At 44.1% G+C, this 22,036-nt stretch overlaps 1 protein-coding gene across 11 annotated transcripts in view; it reads left to right on the plus strand.

The window, feature by feature from the left end:
• DAB1 (DAB adaptor protein 1) overlaps nucleotides 1–22,036 on the plus strand; it is a 1,161,086-nt gene that overhangs the window by 988,108 nt on the left and 150,942 nt on the right. For all 11 annotated transcript variants that reach the window (XM_073896666.1, XM_073896672.1, XM_073896674.1 and 8 more), the window contains one exon: nucleotides 13,447–13,586. In XM_073896666.1, the coding sequence (XP_073752767.1) occupies nucleotides 13,447–13,586 (140 nt within the window). The remainder of the gene's footprint in view (nucleotides 1–13,446; nucleotides 13,587–22,036) is intronic.

The raw sequence follows: 22,036 nt of genomic DNA on the forward strand, positions 1-22,036 counted from the left end.
TGGGTCCAAGAGCAGGCTTTCGTATTCCGAGTGTTCACGCACATTGGTTGAGAACTCCAAACCAGGGGTTCGGCTGCCGTGGGCTTCGCTGTGACCTCAGCTGGCTGAATAAATCCCATTCTCCTGCTTCTCTTTCCTTTGCTCAGTCGCCTGGCTTCCCGCGGGCAACATGGCCCGAGCTTACAAGGATTCTTTGTAATCCAAATCACACAAACAACCTTCCTTTGCCCTCCGGTGTTTCTCCCAAAGAAAGACATTGGGAGGGGTAAATTTTGCATTTGTTTTCACACGTGTGTCTATTTTTAGCCCACACTTTTCTGGAGTGGAAGAAGGGGAGGGGAAAATAATGAAGCATCTACTGATACTCCAGGGAGGCATCCTCACAGGGAAAATCCATCTCTCCACTGTCTTTAGGAGGAATTCTCAATATTGTATTTGTTTGCACTGTTTTTGTTTTTTGTGTTTTTTTTTTAAGATTTTATTTATTTATTTGAGAGAGAGAGAATGAGAGACAGCATGAGAGGGGAGGAGAGTCAGAGGGAGAAGCAGACTCCCCGCTGAGCAGGGAGCCCGATGCGGGACTCGATCCCGGGGGACTCCAGGATCATGACCTGAGCCGAAGGCAGTCGCCCAACGAACTGAGCCACCCAGGCGCCCTGTTTGCACTGTTTTTAACTGGAAACATCGTGACTGTCTGATGATAGGGGGGTTGGTTAGATGAATTATGATACATCTGTATGATGGGATATTATGCAGCCACTAAGAATCATGTTACAAAAAATACCAATATGGAAGAAAACGCATAATGCACTGCCAAATGGAAGAAGCAAGCTACAGATTTATAGCCTGAAAACATTTTTGAGAAGTGTGTGTTGGTGTGTGTGTGTATACACTTAGGAAGAAGTTTGGCAGAGCATATGCTCCAGTGAAACCATTGATACCCCAGGGAAGTATTATGGGCGACTTCCCCCCTTTTGTCCTCTCTTGAATTTTCCAAATTGTAAGGTTTGAGCAGGTTTCACTGTAACTAGAAAGAAAAAAAAAAAAAGCAGTTGTTTTAAAGAATGGAAGTAGAAAAGGTTTAAAAATGTATCTGTTATTTTTCATTGGAAAACAAAATTGTCTTCACTTGTCATCAGCTTCCAGGGTTTTGTAAATGCCTAGCGTCTGCTCTGGTGTGCATTTGCCACAGGGGTGGTGGGAGTGGAGCGGGGCAAATCGTGAATTTCAGAAAAGCAAACCCCATAGTACCTCCCAGATCTGGTGCTAGTGAGGATGCCCCTGGGAGGTGGCTGGTCACTCCACTCACTCCTGCAGACTCACCTTCCCCGGGATGGCTGGTGAACACTCCATACTTTTGCCAGGGGCCTTTCCCATGCATTTCGTGAGAGGGTGTTAGCCTTGGATGTACCTTCTCAATCAGGCTTCGTCTCATGGAACGTCAGCATCAGTTTACATTATGTGAGCTTTGGGTGCTGCCCCCGAGCCCTCCTCCTGTCACCCTTGGGTTATTGTGGGCTGGCACTTGCTGGCTTACCTCTCCACATCATGACCCCCTGTCTTTTAGAACACTCTCCCTCAAATGCATTGATTTTGTGCAGGGCTTTGATCAGGTTCCCAGGAAACCAATGGCAGACGCAGAGATGGGCTCTGGGGAGCTTACTGGGGAATGCTCAGAATCAGCCCTGATGGGGACAGTCAGGTAGCAGGGCTAGGCAGAGCCAGGAGCTGGGCTGTGATGCAGCTGCAACCCAGACTTCAGCTGACCCCACTGTTGCACAGGGAGCTCTGTTCTGCCCTTCAGCACTATCACAAATCTGCAAATGGAGGCCAGGGGCTTGGACTTTTATACCCACACATATCATCACCCCCATTGATTGGCTACAGGGGCCATGGGGAGTGAGGTGAGAGTTACTCCATTTTCCTGGCTCTCTCTCACGTATACAGGAGGGGTATGTGTTACTAAACTTGTGTTTTTCTCCTGTTACTCTTTTATTACAGGAGGGTCTCAGCCAAGAACCTGCAAGGATAGAGAAAATTATGATTTTTTTCCCTCCCCCGACACCGTAATTGAAGGAAAACATCATTTCCGATACCATCAAATAACAAAAATCAAAACTTTGGGTCATTTCAGAGCTCAAAGAAATACTAAAATCTGTACTTAAATGCTTCTGAAGAACTTTTAGCCTTTTAAAAGTTATATGGCCCTTTAGTTGTACAGAACTGCAGAAGTACAGAACAAAACACCCAGGTGTGAGGTGAGGGCAATATGACTCTCTTTGGTGGAAGGCAGTTCTCCGAGAGCAACTCACCCCAGAGCCTTCCTAAGCCAGCACATCACCTGGGGGGATGAGCCTTCAGACCCGAAACTGGTCTGGGAGACACACCTCATGTAGCTTGCAGTCCACAGGAAAGGGATGAAAATATTGTCGACATGTGATACTGACCAGGAGCTGCCCAACTGTGCTGGATGCTTCAAATATATGTTTGCATTTACAGTAATCCTACAAGGGGAGTGTTGCTGTCCTCCTTTGCAGAGAGATGAAGTGACTTGCTCTAGACTGAGTCTTCTGAATGTCAAAGCCAGCCGAGAACCCCCATCTGGAAGCTGTTCTTGCCCCTTGCTTACTCTGCCCTGCCCCCACCCCTTTGGTATTTTATCTCCATCCCTCTGCCTTCCTCCATGCAGCACCGTTCCCCTCCTGATAGGACACTTTAGGTTGCAAATGACAGAAACAAAGATAAATGCTGGAGCTCTAGCTTCAGCCCAGTCCTCCCTCCCCTGCCCTCTGTGCTCCTGCTTCTTACCCAGCCCAAATCTTCACAGTCGCTTCCATAAAACATCTTCTGATTAACTCCATGTACTGACTGGCACCCCTGGCTCTGCCTTGTCCTAGCTCTGTCCTCTCGGGCCAGGCTTTACCCTCTTGGAGCCTCAGTGTTCTCATCTGTAAGAAGGGGCTAATAATGCATACCATGCTCAGTTGTTGTAAAGGAATGAAGGCGGGATCAAGAAGGACGTACATATCCTTTAAAGCCTTGTCCATGCTGTGGTCTGACCCTCGTGGCAACACACACTAGTTTAGTTTGCCTCTTGACCACCAGGAAAAAGACATAAGCCCCACCGTCAAACATCCAAGAAGTCAATAGTGTGCGCTGTCCTCAGAGAGACAGGGCAGGGCAATGCCTTTCAGAGAACAGGCTCTCAGAAAGCAGGCATGGATAGATACAGCTGCAGATGAGAAGCTAGACTGGGTGGTCCTGGATAGGCCCAGGTTAGGAGGATACACCAAGCTCCTTGGTCTCCATGGAAGGGGCTTCAGAAGGACTCGGCCACAGAGAATTACAGATAACTTTACAATCTTAAAATTGGGAGGTTTCTCTGTTTTTCCCAACAAAGGGAAAAAAACAGAAAAGAAACAGAAATAAGTACTAGGGGACCTTAAATAAAAAGGAAATGGAAGAAGGACCAACTATCCGAGCGTAAGGATTGGGTCACTTGTATGGAGGTCCCTGCTTTACACTTCTCTTGTTCCTAATCTGACTCAGCCTCAGCATCCTAGGCCGGTCTTTGAAAATGCAGATTCCCAGTCTCTCGAACTAGAATCTTTGGAATCTTAGTACTTGGCTTTACCTGGGAACATGCCAGTGGATTCCAGATGCTCTTTATAGAGAGCTCTTTTCAGAAGTACCAGTGAAGAACATCTTTTTAGGAGAATGTGTGCATGAATAATAGGTTGAATATTATTTTGGCTCTTTAATTAGTTTACCTTTTAGCAATAATGACAGCAACCATGTTCATAAAAGCACATTTTAGCAGCCCCCTAAGTGTGTTGTTCCCCTCATTCTGCTCGCTACCCAGCTAGTTAATTACACAAAATCAGCATTATCTCCTACGCAGCCAGTATACATAATTATTTGTCCATTGCAAATCAACACCTGGATAATTGCAAGATAGAATTCTGAATAAAATAAGTTATCTCTGCTGCTGGGCTCCGAAATTCCCCCCACAATCTGTTCTTAAATCGGACAACATAACAGAAAATAGAGCTCTTTCGGCAATGGACAGAATCATGTCAGACAGGCTGGGGGAGAAAAAAAAAAACCTCTTTGAAATTTTCTTATCATCAAGATGGATGGCCTGGTAATTCAGATAGATATGCAGGAGGGAAGATGTCTCAGTTTGGGTATTGTGTTAATAATTCATAAGGTGCTCTCCCAATTGCCTTCAGGAAGGAACATCCTGTTCCTAATTGCACCCGTATTCCCAGGCAACCAAAAATATTTCCCAAACAGCTGGGACCATCACTCCTACTGCAATAGGCTTTGCTCTGGATCGCTTTGGGCCACTGGTGCTTAATGTAAAATATATTATTTGGGGAAGAGGAAAGTAATAAATATTACTGAATGACTATGATGTGCCAGGGAATGTGCTAAGGGTAAAATGTGTGTTGTTTTATATAATCCTTCTAACTGTCCTAGAGTGCAAATAACTGCAGTGTTTTACAGATGGAGAAGCAAACACTCAGAAAAGTTAAATAACCTTTCCAGTATGACACATAGGAAGTTGCAGAGCTACTGAAAGGCCACTGGACTCCAAAGAGTTAGGCACCGTGCCCCTCACTGGCCGTGTGGCCTTGTGCCAATGACCTGACTTCCCTATGCCCCAGCCCCCCTCTCCAAGGTATGGTGATTCTTCAGTAAGACAGTTTATGAAAATGGGACAGGCTCATCTTCAGGGATCAACCTGCTTTTTACTCTTCCTTCCAAATCCTGGCCCCCTTATTATGGACTGCCTCGCCCCCAGCCACCCAAGAAAATTCATACCTTGAAGCCCTAACCCCCAATGTGATGGTATTGGAGGTGGGGCCTTTGGGAGGTAATTAGGTTTAGATTAAGTCATGAGGGTCTACCCCTGATGGGATTAGTGCCCTTGTAAGAAGAGGGAGAGAGATAGCACACTCACTCTGTCTACCATGGGAAGACACAGTAATCTGCAAGCCAGGAAGAAAGCTCTTTCCCAGAACTGAATCAGCCAGCACCTTGGTCTTGGACTTTCAGCCCCCACCCTGTTGTTCAAGCCCCGCACTCTATGGGATTTTTGTTACAGCAGCCCGAACCGACTGAGACACTTCCTTAGATGTTTAAGTATCTATCTAAACCTAGAAGTGAACCCTCAGCTCAAGGTAAAGAATTTGTTGAAGTTGACCTGTGCCAGACAGGGAAATGCTCTTAACTATCAGAAGTTAAAAGAACTCACAGCCAGGCTGACCACATTAGAAGAAAACACAACAAAACACTTATCTTGGCTCTTGTGTGGGTTCCTGTGGCCGGGGTCATGACAATCTGTGATGAGTTGGGGGGATAAAGAGAAAATAATCTTGGGTGTGAAATATCTTTCATGTGGCCATTAGCAGTCTTTAGTGAATAGCCTGGAATGGGAGGCATGTGTTACTCTAGTGGATTCTGTGGGCTCTCTGCTCAGTGTCATAAAAAATGCTAATTGCCTGCTTCCTCTGGACCCTGACTTCTGACGGAGCGCTGTTAGTTGAAGCTTCTGCAAGGTCACTCCCCATGTGGGACCTCCACGTTGGCAGCACCTTCTGCTCCAAGACAGGGTCTCAGTGTTCTTCCTGACAGCAGCTTTGAGGACCGTTCAAAACAGGGAATTTACTCAGTGCCCTGGGGACTGCCACGATTTAAATTCTGAGGAGCAGCATTTCCTGGGTTATAAGGGGAGCAGGTCTAAGATGAGGTTGAGAAATACTCTTCCTTAAGGCTCAACACAAAGGCAACCTTAAAATAACCATGGGTGTGACATTTACTTTATCCCATTTGGGATTTTATTCCTTGGAGACAAGTGAATCACACTCACAGAATGGATTTGAAATAGGGTCTGTATGGAAGGGGTGTTTAGTGACCCTTTACACTTCCCTGTAGTGATTCTGACTCCAGAAGTCCATTTGCCTCTTTTGAGGAAAGAAAGAAATTCATTCATTTATTCAATTATTCAGGAGAGCTGGGCACTGCAGGTCCACTCTGTGCCAGGCACCATGCTAGGTTCAGAAACCAGAGATGAATCACTCCCAGCCCCTGCCCTGGTGGAGCTCAAGTGCAGAGAAGGAGGCATGAAGACAGAAGCCACTGAGGTGCCATGGATGCCGTGACAGATGCTGTCAGGGAATATTGTGTTAGGAAAATGCTGGCATCTTGGTCAACAATTCCATCATGGCTCCCTATATTCTGGCGCTTACAGACGGAGCATAAGGCTGGACTTAAAACAGATTTCTATGGATGAGATTAAGTCATTGCGGGAATGCAAGGGGATTATCAGGAGAGAGCTATGGAGGCATCTCAGAGGGGACCTCCCAGATAGACCCCTGGGATCCGAGGAGCCTTGGGCACATGGTCCTGTGCTGAGGCCTCAGGTCTGGGCAGTGGTGGAGAGAGATAGGGCAGGGCAAGGCCTTTCAGGCTCAGACAATAGCAGGTGCAAAGGTGCAGAGCACAGCCTGTGTTGCACAGAGTAGGGCTTGTTGGAGGATCTGGGTAAAGGCCAGAAGGTGAGAGATAAGGGGGAAAGGGGCCCAATGTGAGGCTGATGGGTTCAAGAGGGGCCTTGGAGGATATGTTAAAGAGGTTAATTTTCGTTGGTGGGGAATGGGGATAGGGAGGGAGGAGTGCTCTCCTTCCCCCGCCCCCCAGAAAAGCCCTCATAACGGAAGGTGTACTTGACCTGAAGGTATACTTGAAACATTTATCAAAGAGACAAGGCAAGTCAGAGAGGAAGAAACAGCAGGGGCCAAGGGCACAGAGAAGCCCGGCCGGGAGGACTGGAGTTGAAGCCGAAATGAGATAGGGAGGAGAGGGAGGCTGCCTGTTGCAGGCGGGGTGAAGTCAATGGCATTTCAAGGACGGCAGCGTGGTGATGAGATGGCATTGGGGCTGCGTCTCTTTGGAGGCAGTGTGGGGCACGGATTAGGGGTGACAGTGGAGGTACTTCTGTGGTGACTTCGGGATGCCTCCAGACGCTTAGAGTGATGCCTCCGACCCTCACCGGCCGTAAAAGACAGCAGCCGCTAGGATGACCAGCAGTTCATTGTTAAATTAGAAATGGACCATTCTTGGAAACCCAAATGCCTTACTGTGATTGTAGGTTTGCCAGGACTCCCTGAGGATCTTTCAGGTTGTTTTTTCTCAGTCAGGGAAATCCCCAGGGAAGCATTATGAGATGCAGAGCCCTGCAGGGTATGCAAGATAATCTGCTGGGGATGTGGGAAATTATTAGACATCTCTTTATGTTTGGTTCTAAACTAAAACATTTTAAGACAAAATGAGCTTTAATAATATTAATGCACAGATTGTAGGTGGTGCATGTATATAAGTTATACAGAAATATACCTATTTTCGATGTACAGGCTCAACAGTATTTTAGTGATAGAGACACGGGATTAAAAATAAAAACCCAAACCCTGGAAATCCTGGGTCTGTGGACGTGGGCAGACCTTTGTTTAAATCCTGGCTCTGGTACTAACCTAGATGTATCAGGTTAGGCAATGTGACCGCTCGGAATTTCTGTTTCTAGAAAGGGACCCAGTAGCTTGAGTTGACCCAGATACAGGCCATCCTCAAAGATGACTGGGTCCCTCCCACTAGAGTCAGAGTCTCAATGGATGGTATTTAGGAATCTGTGATTTGGGGTTTGGGACTTGGGGTTTTGCTTTTTACAGGTGATTGATTCTCCATTATATTAGAATGAAAAAATGTCTGCAGTAGCCCACTGGCTTGTCGCCTGGCATGTCACTCCCCGAGTGCAGGGCTGTTTATGTTTTGTTCACTGCTGTATCTCTAGCGCCTTAGATCACATAGTGGGTACACAATATATGTTGACTCCATGAATGAAGGAATGCATGGTCAACCCATCATCCCCAGATGTTGTCTCAGTGTTATTTAAACCTTATCTTCACAACAGAAAGGATCATGAAAAGCTCCTGGGGTCTACAGAACAGAGCCCAAAAGCTCCAGGGCCCCAGGAGTAGGCCCCCACAGCCTTGTCCAGCATCCTGTGAGGCCTGTGCTCTAACACGGTGCTTCCCAAGCATGTCCGTTGACCCACGCTCGCCCCAGACCAATCTACCCAGAATCTGTGGGGTACTATTTTTAAAAGCCCCCGAGGTGATTCTAAAACATAGCTAGGGCTGAGAAATACTCAAGACTAGACCACTGATTCCTCACCAAGCCTCCTTCAAATGTCATTTCACCCCTGTAGCTGTTCCTAATCTTCTCCCCACCAAACAAGTAATGTCTCCTCCCCTCAGCTCTCTATGACCTTCACAGCCCTGGTCATATTTTATAAAGCTTTGTGTGTCCGCCCCTGAAATGTGGCTTCCTCCAGAAAGGATAGGGGACTCTTTCCACACACCTAGGTACCACAGAAAGAGAGCACATTGCCTAGCACAGAGAACACCCTGGGGCAGGGCAGTGCATCAACGATGATGATATAACTAGGGTGGCCACACCATTGATTATCCAAACTGCGATAATTTTGAGAGCAGTAGGATGATAGTAGTAGTAGTAGTGTCAGGACAGAAGGTGTAAACAGGGATTGTCCCAGACAAGCTGGAAGTATGATCACCCAGATAACAGTGGTCAACTCTGGTTGAGCCCCGACTGCCAGTCACTGTCTTATGTTGCTGTCTATGGGTCACTGCTTTGACCTATACAATAACCCAGTGTGGGAGCAATGGTTATTAGCTACTCTTCACAGAAGAAAGACACTGTGGCAGACATGGAAGGGAACTTACCCAACACAACACAATGAGGGGAGTGGGTGGGAGAGCTGGGGCCAGAATGCCGGTCCTTGGAATCCAGAGCTCTTGTTTGGGGCCATTACACCCTGTTGCCTCCCAGGGGAAGATCTCAGATCTTGGCATGGGACAAGATGAGATTCTGTTCCCAGCTCAGCTTGCAGTAATTTTAGTTACCTCTCTGGTTTGGTTTCTTCATTCATAGAATGATGACAATGCCTATTCCCAGTAACCCTGGAGTAGTAAGGGGAATAAGGTCTGAGAAGATCAGGCACAGTGTGTGTGTTTATAAGGTACTTGTCTTAGGAGTAAGATAGCTGCCAGTTTACTGTAGGCTTCCTGAGACATCTTCTCAAATAGCTACTATACAAAGTAAAAAGTGGCAAGTACCATAACAGAGTATGGAGTAAGGTCAACCAATGCCAAAGAGCCTATTGGTTAAAAGCATGAAATTTTTCATAACACCTGGGTTCAATCTGCTGTCAGATTTGACTATGTCAGATTTTCTTCTTTTTATTATTTTTCTAAGATTTTATTATTTTTTAAGTAATCTCTACACCCAATGTGGGGCTCGAGCTCACAACCCCGAGATCAAGTGTTGTATGCTCTTCCAACTGAGCCAACCAGGTGCCTCAACTATGTCAGATTTGAATGGAGTTTCTCCAAAGAAGATATGCAAAAGGATAATGAGCACAAGAAAAGATGCTCACCATCACTAGTCCTGAGGAGCATGTAAAACAAAACTCTGATGTCACTAAACACCCATAAGGATGGCAAAAGCAAAACAGACAAACAGAAGTATTGGTAAGAATATCTGATAGAGAAACTGAAACCCTTGTACTTTGCAGGTGGGATTATAAACCGGTACAGCCACTTTGGAAAAACACTTTGTGATAGTTTCTCAAAAATTTAAAGATAGAGTTACCATATAACCCAGTATTATACCCAGGAGAGAAGTGGTACTCGGGGAGAAATGGTATGATACTAAGAATTGATAACTGATACACAAATGGCATAGCAGCATTATGCTTGGTAGCCCCCAAATAGAAACAGCCAAAGTGTCCATCAACTGATGTGGTGCTTCGATACAGTGGAATATTATTCAGCCAGAAACAAAGGAATATGAAATACTGGCCCATGCTATAACATGTAGTAACCTTGAAAATGTGATGAGAGGTGAAAGAAGCCAGTTACAAAGGACCACACGTTGTGTGATACCATGTATATGAAATGCAGTTTGCCTCCAGAATAGGCAAATCCATAGAGACAGCAAATGGACTAGTGGTTGCCTAGGTTGGTTTGGGGGAGATGGGGAGTAACTGCTAATGGGTGCAGGGCTGCTTTGGGGGGGTGATGAAAATGTTATGCAATTAGCTAGCAATGATGGTAGTACGATTCTGTGAATGTACTAAAACCACTGAATTACATTCCTTACAAGAGGGAATTGAATGGTATGGGGATTATATCCCAATAAAGCTGTTATTTAAAAAATTCTGGCTCTGCTGTTGGTTATCTTCCATAAAATAGCACAAGTGACAGAGTCTAACTTAAAGAGCAGGTGTGAGGATCACATGAGAGATTGCATGTAGAATCTTGGCACAGCGACTGGTAGAGTGAATGTTCAGTAATTGATAGTGACAATGTTGATGATTTTCCTGAAACACGTGTCCTTTCTTTTGTCCATCCTGAAGCATAGGGTCAGTGGTGCTTTCAGCAAAACAGGCTGGGGATTCATGATGACTTGGGACACATGAAGACTGACCCTTACCCTAATACCCTCACATTGTGTGGGTCTCTGATGGAATAGCCTTATGGCTCTGATATCTGTTATTTATTTCTTAACTAATATAACTGAGTCCTTGCTCAAGATGTGCTCATGAAAAATTACCCTTTTAATGGTAGAGCATTTAATGAGAAACTGGATTATCTACTGCATAAGTGCCCTTCATACAAATTAGCTTGGCCCTGGGTCCTAATCTAAATTGGGCTCCTTCCTTTCCTCTAAATGGCCTAATATTTTCTTATTAATCTCTGCCCTCGTTCACCTGATCTGGCTCTGCCTCCTTATGAAGCATCCTCCTTGGTAGAGCTCTACGCCTTGACAAATGTTTCTTAAGACTGTCTTTGTATCTGACTCGTGGATGTTTTCTGGGACATGATGCGGAGGCTGGAAGTTGTTCCCATTTTCAAGCTGTCTCTCCAGTGGAGTTTTAATGCTGCCAATGTATTAGGTATCAACAGATTTGGGCCAGGTGAGTTTTGATACAATATAAAGATGGGGAAGTCAGGTAGAATGAGAAGCAATTAATCCTGGTGGTTAAGAGCGCAAGCGAAACCAGAAACCTGGGCTTTGGCATCAGACAGATCTGGGTTCAGGTCGCACTCAGTAACTTTGGACAAGTTACTTGGCCTCTCAGATGTTCAATTTAGATCCTCATTTATAAAAGCCTGAATGACAATACCTATGTCTAGGGTTATTTCTGGGGCTGAACAAGTTGGTGTATACAATGTGCTTTGAACAGAACCTGATAAATGCTACCCATACGTAAAGTTTGGAGAAGTCCCACACAGTGAAAGGGATTTGATTAGTGACTGAAATAGTGTCATGTGTTGAAGAGGCAGAGATGGTATTAGGGACAGAGTAACATAACCTTCCCAAGAACCGGAGCAAACTATAGGCCTCTCCTGCCCAACACTGCATGATAATGCAGAGAGAGGTGACATGTAGGTCCACAGCTGTGTTGTTGAGATAGATGTCTGTACAGGGTGTATCATGGCAAGTGTCTTCTTTGTTCTTAGCTTTAGTCTCCGACACTGCCCTCACAGAATCCTGAGGCTGAATTTTTACATTGATTATAGGTTCTGACTAATCATCCCTGTGTTCTATCTGCTTTGTGGAACATAATTCAAAGGCTTGCATATACCAGGAGTCAGCAACGGTACAGTGGGGAAAAGCACCAGCTGGAAATTGGGGGTATGGCTCTGCAGACATTTCTTTGGGCCCTCCTTGCCTCAGCACTGTATCTTCTACGTGCTTCTTTCACTGGGCTGGTAATAGTGTCGACAGCTACCATTTTCTGAGAACTTAGCATGTGAATCCGTGCTTCGCACATACTCTCCTCTAGAAGTTACTATTCACAATAAATCTGAATGTAGATATTTTATCCAATGAGCAGACCGAGGCTCCACAGACAGTTTAGTTGGGTTTTCAAGTGAGAAAGGCATGATTTGAAATGAGGATGTCCAACTAGAGCTGCTACCTTCTTACACAACTAACATAGTGCCTTGCGCATTTTTATTTTCAGTCACCCGAATCTTGAGCTTGTAGGAGCACAGACTTTGTCTTATACGTCTGTTGCAGTGAGTTACAGCATCTGGCACAGAGGAGACCCACCCTCAGTGAGGGACGATGGAATAAATAAATGAACCGCAAGTTTTTTTCAGTAGAAAAGCACTATGCTGTGGTTAACTATTGCTGTTGTTTTCCCTCTGTTTTCAGCTCAAATAATTCTCAATTCACATTATGGAAAGGCCTTAGTTTGCATGTCATATAGATAAAAGGAAGTAGGCTGAGTTCTCTCTCATGCACTCAGCTCAAAGGTTCTGCCCCATGACGGCAGGCTTGATGGAGGAGGTATTGTAAGTTCAAGTTCATGATGTTCCTGGACATGAGTATCAGAAGACTAGGGTGCTCTAGGTCTTAAGAACCACGTGTGCAAACTTTATGAAAATTTGATGATACTAGAAATTTTAATTCCTGTGCATTCATCTTTTTTTCTGACTGGGTGAACTTGGGACAAGCTCCTTGAATTCTGTGACCTTCATCTCATTATCTAGAAAATAGATATGGTTGAGTTTTTACGAAGAGTGGGGATCAAGTTTATAAAACATCTCCCATGAAACACTCAGTTCACAGAAACTTTACTGTCCTTATTTTATGTGGATGTATTTGAACGTCTGGTTGACATGTCCTAGCAAAATATTATGTTAATAATTATTGAGAAAGGCTGTTGCTGGATATGGGCCCACCATACCAAGTCGCCTATTTCTATACACACGTGAGCTAGCAGAAGAGATATTGTAAAACCATTTTTTTGATAATTGTCCCTGGGTCATTACTTGATGCAAAGCAATTACTCTGGAGTCCCACCATAAAACAGCCTATGGAATTGGGTGTAAGAAGGCCTTGGACCCTGGCCAAACTCATATTAAATGCTGGAAATGCCAAAGAAGCTCAGTGCTAATACTATTCTAACAAGAATGTCAGACATGAACTCTTAGTAGGTGATTATTATTTGTGGAATACCTGGTGTGTATTAAACTCTGTATTGGGCTCCTTACACATGTTGTCTGATTTAGTTATCTTAATGCCCCCCTGGGTTGGTTACTTTTAACTCTTTTTTTTTTCCTTTTGCCTGAGAACACAGAGGCTCAGAGAAAAATAACTTGCCTCTGGGTTTAAAAGGATGGAGTCAAAATTTGCATCCAGGAGAACTAGCATTCTTTTCTACTCGGTCCAGTGATTTGACTTTCTTAGAACATAAATGAAACCAGAGAACAAATCTCGATACTATGGGTATTTAAAGACAGTGGGACCTGAATGCGTACATGCCTGAATCCTGATTTTCTCTGTTTTTAGGCCAGGATCGCAGTGAAGCCACTTTGATAAAGAGGTTTAAAGGTGAAGGGGTCCGGTACAAGGCCAAGTTGATCGGGATTGATGAGGTTTCTGCAGCTCGGGGAGACAAGTTATGTCAAGATTCCATGATGAAACTCAAGGTGCTGTGCAAACACTTTACTTTCAATATCACAGATTTTATAGGACTGAGGGAAGGGAGTGATTATGATCATTATGATAAAACTTTTTACTTATTCATTTAGTAGTAAATTATTTGGTTCACTGATGAATCACTGAATGTATTCATTGGGAAGAGATTTCAATCGTTATGAAAATGTTTATTGAGCGCCTACTATGTGGAGATATTTTGCTGGGGCCCAGTTTTATAACTTCTGAGCATATCACCTTTTATTCAATGTTATCTTCTTTGCACAATGCCTGCAAAAAGAAAAGTAAAATTGTCAAATTTTATAGTCCCTCAGATTTTATGAATCTTTGCCCCTTTGTTATTTTTTAATACATTTTAAATATTTTACCATATGGTAAATATGGTAAAAGATGCTATGTTAAGATAAAAGCTAATTTTATTCATTCTTATCATTCCTATTAATGTTTTCAAACACTTGTAAAAGAAAAATATTTTTTAAAGTAATATGTAATGAGATTGTGGGATTTGGAGATATCACAGAGAAGTTTCTTTTTTTTTTTTTTTTTTTTAATTTTTTTATTGTTATGTTAATCACCATATATTACATCATTAGTTTTTGATGCAGTGTTCCATGATTCATTGTTTGTTCATAACACCCAGTGCACCATGCAAAACGTGCCCTCCTCAATACCCATCACCAGGCTAACCCATCCCCCCACCCCCCTACCCTCTAGAACCCTCAGTTTGTTTTTCAGAGTCCATCATCTCTCATGGTTCGTCTACCCCTCTGACATACTCCCCTTTTCTTCCTCTCCTGTTATCTTCTTCTTTTCCTTTTTTCTTAAAATATGTTGCGTTATTTGTTTCAGAAGTACAGATCTCACAGAGAAGTTTCTGATAGTAAATGCTTTAAAGAAGACCTTTTTATTGAGAAATCTAAGAAAGAAATTGGGAAAAAATTAATATACACAATAAAATTATGTTATTAAATGGCCTTTAAAACATGAAAAAGAGCATTGTTTGCTCCCGCATTCTGGTCTTCATATAGTCTATGTTTCCATCTTTTAAAAAGCAATTTAAAACATTGAAAAAACAAATGAGTTAGCAAGAAGTCTACAAAATACCTAAAGCATTGAACACATATAATTTAATTATATTCCCAATTATAGAATTCACAAAATGTTCATTGTAGAATATTTTGAAAATACAGAAAAATATAAGGAGAAAAATTGAAGTCATCCATAATCCCACCACCCAAAGAAAATCAGTGTCTACATTTTTGTGTGTAACTTAATCTGTCTTCATATCTGTATGTATATTATATGAATTATAAACATATGTAATACAATTGGAATTACTATTATACAGTCTTATATCCTGGTTTTTTTCCTCATCTAACACAATATTATGAGAATTTTTTTCATATCTTCCAGTAGTCCCTCAGGACACAAGTTGGTCAGTGTAATTTTTTTTAATGTAAGAAAGGAGGAAGAAAAGAAAAAAAAAAATATATGTGTATATATGCAAGGCTGGCCAAGTTCCTCCAAGTACAGACTGGGACAGTATCTATAAAACATCCTCTAGTTGCCTTTTCTTTCCTATTTGCTTAATAAATCAGAGCTATTATTTTTATTTATACTATACAAATTTTCTCAGCAGTTTAACATGAATATCAGATGCTAAGTCTCCTTGTAGTATGGCTGTAGGAATCATTTTAAAAAAATCTTAATTTTCTTTCTTTTAATTTTTTGAAAAGATTTTATTTATTTATTTGAGAGAGAGAGAGCAAGCATGAGCTGGAGGGGAGAGGGAGGAGAATCTGAAGCAGATTCTGTGCTTATCACAGAGCCCAACCACAGAGCTCGATCCCGTGACTGCGAGATCATGACCTGAGCCAAAACCAAGAGTTGGCTGCTTCACCAGCTGAGCCACCCAGGCACCCAAAAATCTTAATTTTCTAAACTGTGTACCCATTATTTTTTAGCTGTTACATAAGCAAACTTTATTTTAATAGTTATGTATCTATTATGAAGTATACTAGAAAAAGGTGAAATCATGATTTGACAGATTATCACCTTGGGAAAGGTTAATGTTTTCTTTCTTTTCTTTTCTTTTCTTTTTTTCTTTCTTTCTTGCTTTCTTACTTTCTTTGCTTTCTTGCTTTCTTGATTTTCTTGCTTTTCTTTCCTTTCTTTCTTTCTTTCTTTCTTTCTCTTTCTTTTTTTCTTTCTTTCTTTCTTTTCTTTCTTTTCTTTCTATAATTAAGCAATGTTATGAGATTTCAGGGCAATCCAGTAATGAGCTCTCTTCTTCTGCTAAGCCCAAATCTGATAGGTAAGTAGATAACAAAGTCTGACAGGAGGAATTCTAAATTCCAGCCTTATGACTGATAAATGCTGGAATGCAGGAGGTGACGTGGATACATGGCCACAGTGGGCATCCTCAAAAGAGACAGGCTGTTCCACTTAGTTTGTGGAGCAGTTGGGTAACTGCATCCCTTCCTATCCCCACCAGCCCCCGTCCGGCCCCAGAGTAGGACCTGTGATTCATTACTGAGATCAGACCAGAGAGAACCCAAAAGAGACTGAGCCTGGAGTCCTCAGCCTCCCTCCAGACTCCCATCAGATAGAGCCATGCCTTCTTTCCCAAGGAGACCCTAGTCAGCGATAGGGATGAAGGCCAAGATCTTCATTTTGCTGAAGTCCCTCCTTGCTGAGTATGAGGCAGGCAAATGAAGATTTGCTCCTGACAAATGTTAATTAAAGGACATCAGGAAAAATCTCCCAACAGCCTGGTTCTCACCCAGAGCCATAAGTAAGTCTGCTAAGGAGCTGGTGCTTCTTCTCCCAGCATCCTGGTAGATAGCCATTCACCAGGCACGTGTCCCAGAGCACCTTGTCAGCCCGCTGCCTTCATGGAAGCACTGAGGTCTAAGTGGCTTGGAGCAGGAGTCTGCCTCTGCACCCTGAAGGTTCTCTGTCCACATTCATGTTGACTCAAGCTAGCTGGACCAGGCCTGGTGATGACTGCTGACCTTGTGTGTGTGCATGTGTTACCTGCAGTGAGGTGCCCCATCTGTCATCCCTCAGAACTGTGAGGTCCTCAAAGCCCCGAGAATTTGTCCTGCTGTAACACACTCCTGTCACATGCACTGAGCTCATTGAGGGGTTCTTGGTTCCCAGACAATTGTGTTTCATTATTTGCAAGTTGCTGAGAAGAATGTTGACATTTCAGCTCCCAGTGGTTTTTCTTTAGGAAACAGAAACATAAATGATCGATTCTCCATTTGGCCACCTGCCCAGGAAAGAAAGAGGCAGAGAAGTACAAAATGCCTGTTAGCCTTGCAAAAGGGCCCACTTGTTCACGTTAGGCCATATGAGAAATAAAAAGGAAATCTGCTTTCCTTTGCAAGGCTCTTTGAGGCTGGTACCTTTTCCTGTTTGAGAGAGTTTTCATTTGGGTTATAGAGATTTGAGAGGAGATTTCATATTCCGAGTATGAGCGGGCTGTCACCTGTCCTCCAGCAAAACACCATTATCATCATGTTTTAATTTAGAGTCAACATAAGCATTTTCCCATATATCACCTCTTTTGATCTTGTGAGATAGATATTAGCCTCTCTGTTTTATAAATAAGAAATCTGAGGTTCATAGAAGTTAAAGGATTTGCCCCAGAACCTTCATTTAACCTGTTGTAAGCCCGATCTCTGGATGCCCAGTGTTTGATAAGACACAGTTTAGTCCTTACTTATATTCTTTTTTGTATCTGCATTTAATTTATCTTGGCTCCCCAATGAGATTTTAAGCCCTTACCGGTAAGTTACCCACACATCATTGACTTAGAAAGTAGTCAGCTTGTAGAGACGTTGGGCAAAATGTGCTGGTTGAAACTCTAGGAGGGGATGAGATCTCTCAGAGACAGTGCCTGGAGGGCTAATTACAGAGCTCTAAATATGTCAGCTGGGGTCCTCTAAGAAGCAGAGCCCACCCTGGCTAGGTCAAATGAGGACACTTTAATGAAAGAGCCACTTAGAAAGGATAGGTGAGGTTAAGTAAGGGAGCAAGGAATGGTGAAGCTCCCAGGAACCTACAACAATAGAAAGCAGCAACCACCCTAGGAGGAAATATATTTACTGAAGCCCATGGAGAGCAGGATTGAGGAGGAAGTCCCCTCCCTCACCAAGCAAAAATAGAGACCCTGCCAGAGATGTAGCACAAAGAAGGAAAGAATGCAGATGGAATACCCTGACTTCTCTCTCCATCCACCCTCTGATCTCCTGCCTCTCTTGCCCAGAGGACCAGGGAATGCACTCCACAGGGACCAGGCTCTAGGCACAAAGCAGAGTAGAGGAGAATATTTAAATTCTTTTTTTTTTAACTGGGAAAAGTGAGATTTGGGGTGAGTTTTGTTCCAAAGCTTGTATAGCTAATAACTAGGATGACTGAGATTGGAGACCAGCTTGTTTTTTTTAAATCATGGAACATTCTAGAATAGCATTGTAGGTTTTCAGCCATTCATGTCTGAAGCCTTTTGTGTTTTCCTACCTGCTTTACAGGATCCACTGAGATCACGGCCATGCACCATGCAGGGTGGGGTTTCTCAGAGCCCTTTCCTGTACTTCCCCTTATCTCATCCTCAAGGGACCTCTGAGCTGGACAGGGCAGCCAGTCTGACCCTTTGAGTATCACTTCCTTCATGGAGATACCACCTATGTGTGACTCCCTGAGGGATGCCTGTGTCTGTCATTTCACAAGTGCCTGGCACATGGCATTGCTTCATGGTATGAATGTTAGTACGAGTAATAATGATGACTGTCATTCACCAAGCTCTCCCGACATGCAACACACTGTGCTAAGTGCTGTATGTGCATAACTGTTTTCAATATCTGGTAAGAAATATGATTATTATTATTTTTTTAAAGATTTTATTTATTTATCTGAGAGAGAGAGAGAGAGCGAGTGTGAGAAGGGGAAGGGTCAGAGGGAGAACCAGGCTCCCTACCGAGCAGGGGGCCCGATGCGGGACTCGATCCCGGGACTCCAGGATCATGACCTGAGCCGAAGGCAGTCGCTTAACCGACTGAGCCACCCAGGCACCCGAAATATGATTATTTTCATTAAAGTTTCCCTTCACTGTGGAGTCTGGGGGCTCATGGTTCCACCTGGCTGTTTGCAGAACAATTTTGACATATCTGTAGGATATCGTGTAGTCTTTTTGTTTTCCCAAAAAAAAAAAAAAAAAAAAAAGCTCTTAAGGAAGGTTGTAATAGAAGGAAGCCCAACATGGGGATCTGAAAGATGGCTGTTTGAATTTTCTCTCTGTCTTATTAGTTCCTTGAGGTTTCAGGAGGTCACTTCAGCCCCCGGCCTTATGTTTCCTTACATGTAAGTTAAGGGAGATGATTTTCACTTTCCAGGACTATGGCCTGGGCTAAGTTATATGATAGGGAAGAGAACCTATAGCACGTAAGGGTCGGTCCCCAAGAAAATGCTTGACTGTACTTTCCAGATTTCCAACCGTGACTGACTTGGTCAGGTGGCTGATGTGAGGTGCTGAGCCCCAAAGGGCACCTACCTCCACATCTTCTGGCGCCCCTAGTCCAAGCTGTCTCCCGGACCTCTGCTGGTTCTCCGTCCCGGCAGTGAATAATCTTGTGGGGAGATGAGACCGTGAGGCGTGGTGTCTACTGGCAAACTTGCTTGGCCTTAGCGCCGTTTTTCAGAGCTTGACTCAGGGTCCTCTCTCACAGGAGAAACCTGCTTGATCAAATGGAGTTTTACTTCCCCAAAGACAGCCCTGCTCGGAGAGTCCCTCCCTCTTTCACTTGTCATGGGAAGCCACAAGCAGCAACCCCAGGCAGGAACACGCCTGGAACACGTGCGTGTGCTCTTTCTGTTCTTTCCATCCTGTTTTGTGTACGGCTGCATTCTGCTGTGAGAGGGGGCAGTGATTCAGAGAGCTAAGGACTAGACGAGGAGGACTGTTTTGGGGATGGAGACGTTGAAGTCTCTCTCCTTGATCGAAGGTGCCGCCCTCTCCCCACCAAGACTGTGATGTTCTCTCCTAAGAGGAGTTAAACAGGAAAGAAGCGCTCCCTGCCCCTTTGATACAGTCCCTCCAGTCTTTCCGTTTACGATGGAGCCACTTCTCGTTCTCTTTTTGTGTTATGTCTGGAGATCTGACGTTGGAGGTTCAACTGCAGAGGTACCAGGCATCAGGTATTTTATTCCAAATCCAGCCAAGAACCCAGCATTCAAAGTGAAGTTTCCCAGGGTTCAGAGTCTGGCGGGCCCACTCCCAGAAGGAGGGAAAGTCCCTTCCCCTTTCAAGTGCCTGCTTGATGCTGGGCACACAGAATGGATAAAACAGAGTTGCGGGCACAAATGAGCTTTGGTTCTATTGGGCATAAGGCAGACAGTTGCCAGATGAACAAATACACAGGTCAGATGGCAGTAAGGACCAGTGAGGAAAAGGGAAGAAAGGAGAAAGAGTGAGGTGCAAAGGGGGAGGGGTTTGGAGACAGTGTCCCCCACAGGATGGCATTGGAAATAAGAATTACCCCCGGGGGCCGCAAAAACATACTTTGGCCATTCTCCCCGTGTTTCTTAGAATCACCCCTCAGTGAATTCACGGGAAAGCAAGTGGGGAAAGCACAGTGGGGACTCTAGAAACCTCCCACTAAGCAGGGCACTTACAGGGACAGAGGACTTAACTTTGGGGCGTGAGTCCCTCTCTTTAACTATTTGGAGGACAGGCATTGCAGGAGGGATCTCTGGTCACTGAGTGGCAGCCCCTCAAAGAGCAACACTGGGGAGGGTTACCCAGAGAGGTTTTGACTTGCTAGAAAGAAGCCACCATGTAAAGGATTAAGTGCTCCCTGCACCAGGAGTCTGGAGAGCTGAGTTGTAGGCTCAGCTCGCCACCAGCACCCTGGACCACCTCAGTACTGCCCACCCCCACCTCCCAGACCTCATTTTCCTCATCTGTCAGCTGGAAATTAGCAAGATTTTCTTTAGCTCTGACATTCTGTATGTCTACAAGAGGGTGTAAGTGGTGCTCAAGAATGAATGGGTGACTCAGGAGGGAGTGAATTTCCTACTGGTAGGTCCCCAAACAGGAACCAGAGCACAGACTTTCAGGGACAGTTATTCATTTACCAGAAGAAGTTAGTTTTCATGATATCCCTGTAGTGTTCCAGGCACCGTACTAGGTACTTGACCTAAATTTTCATTTAATTCTCTCCCCCATGCAAGGATAGTGTTTACACTTGAGGAAGTGACAGTGAGAATTAAGTCATTTGCCCAAGATCAGAGAGAGCCAGGAGCATAAGCCAGCCGCCCGGATTGCACAGAACATTTCCGGTACCCAAAGTGATGATAACCAAACAGCCTCTAGGGGATGCCTCATCTCTGTGCCTTCTGGACATCCCTGTTCCTAACACTGCTGGTTCTCTGACACCGAGGTTGTGAACATGCTCTTCTGACAGATGCACAGATGACTTTTATCTCCCAGAAACATGATGTCATGATTATTTTTGACTTTTCTACTCCTAGAAGCCCAGAACTATAACTGCTGATAGTTGGGCTTGATCTTGTACTCAGGGCAGGCTGATAGCAACGAAGGGGCTAGAAGCTCCAAAACACGTAATGCAGAGATAGGAACACTCCCCCACCCCGAGTATAAATCCCTTGGAATGTCCTCACCCTCTAAGTGGTACCCTCATATGAAGCCCATGCTTACCTGTCACTGGCCACCACAGAAGCTAGTTTAAAAAGCAAGTGTCTTCGTTCTTAACTTGCATCATATCAACTTTGGGAGAGTTCTGGATAAAACATTCATCTCACAAGAATGACAGAGTGCCTCTTCTAGGGACTGTCCTGGGCACTGAGGATAGAGCAGTGAGCAGGGCGACACCCATGCCTTTTGTGATGTTTTACCTGCTAACTGGCTCATATACGTAGCTTTGGTTTATAAAAAGTTTGGAAAAGTGGGGAAACAGAGGCACTGATAAATAAATGGAATGCATTTGGTAGGTACCTTCCTGCCGAAAAGGGTAAAGGAAAATAGAAAACGAGGGTGGTTAAAAACTGCAAACCGTGGGGCGCCTTGGTGGCTCAGTCAGTTGAGCATCTGCCTTCAGCTCAGGTCGTGATCCCAAGGTCCTGGGATCGAGTCCCACATCGGGCTCCTTGCTCAGCAGGGAGTCTGCTTCTCCCTCTGACCCTCTCCCCTCTCATGCTCTGTCTCTCTCTTTCAAATAAATAAAATCTTTTTAAAAAACTGCAAACTATAAGCATGGAACTCTGATGATCATGTTTTTCCAGACCAAAGGGAGACATGCAGTCTGGCAATGGTTTTTATTTTCTTTCTACTCTCTAAAATCAATTCCCATGAAAACTTTTTCCAGAAGTAAAGATTTAGGAATATATTCTGTGACTCCTCTTTATTTAATAGATTGAAACC

This window comes from Callorhinus ursinus, unplaced genomic scaffold (assembly GCF_003265705.2).
Source record: "Callorhinus ursinus isolate GAN/ISIS: 27379988/994484 unplaced genomic scaffold, GSC_fseal_2.0 scaffold9, whole genome shotgun sequence".
Classification (NCBI taxonomy): Eukaryota; Metazoa; Chordata; class Mammalia; order Carnivora; family Otariidae; genus Callorhinus; species Callorhinus ursinus.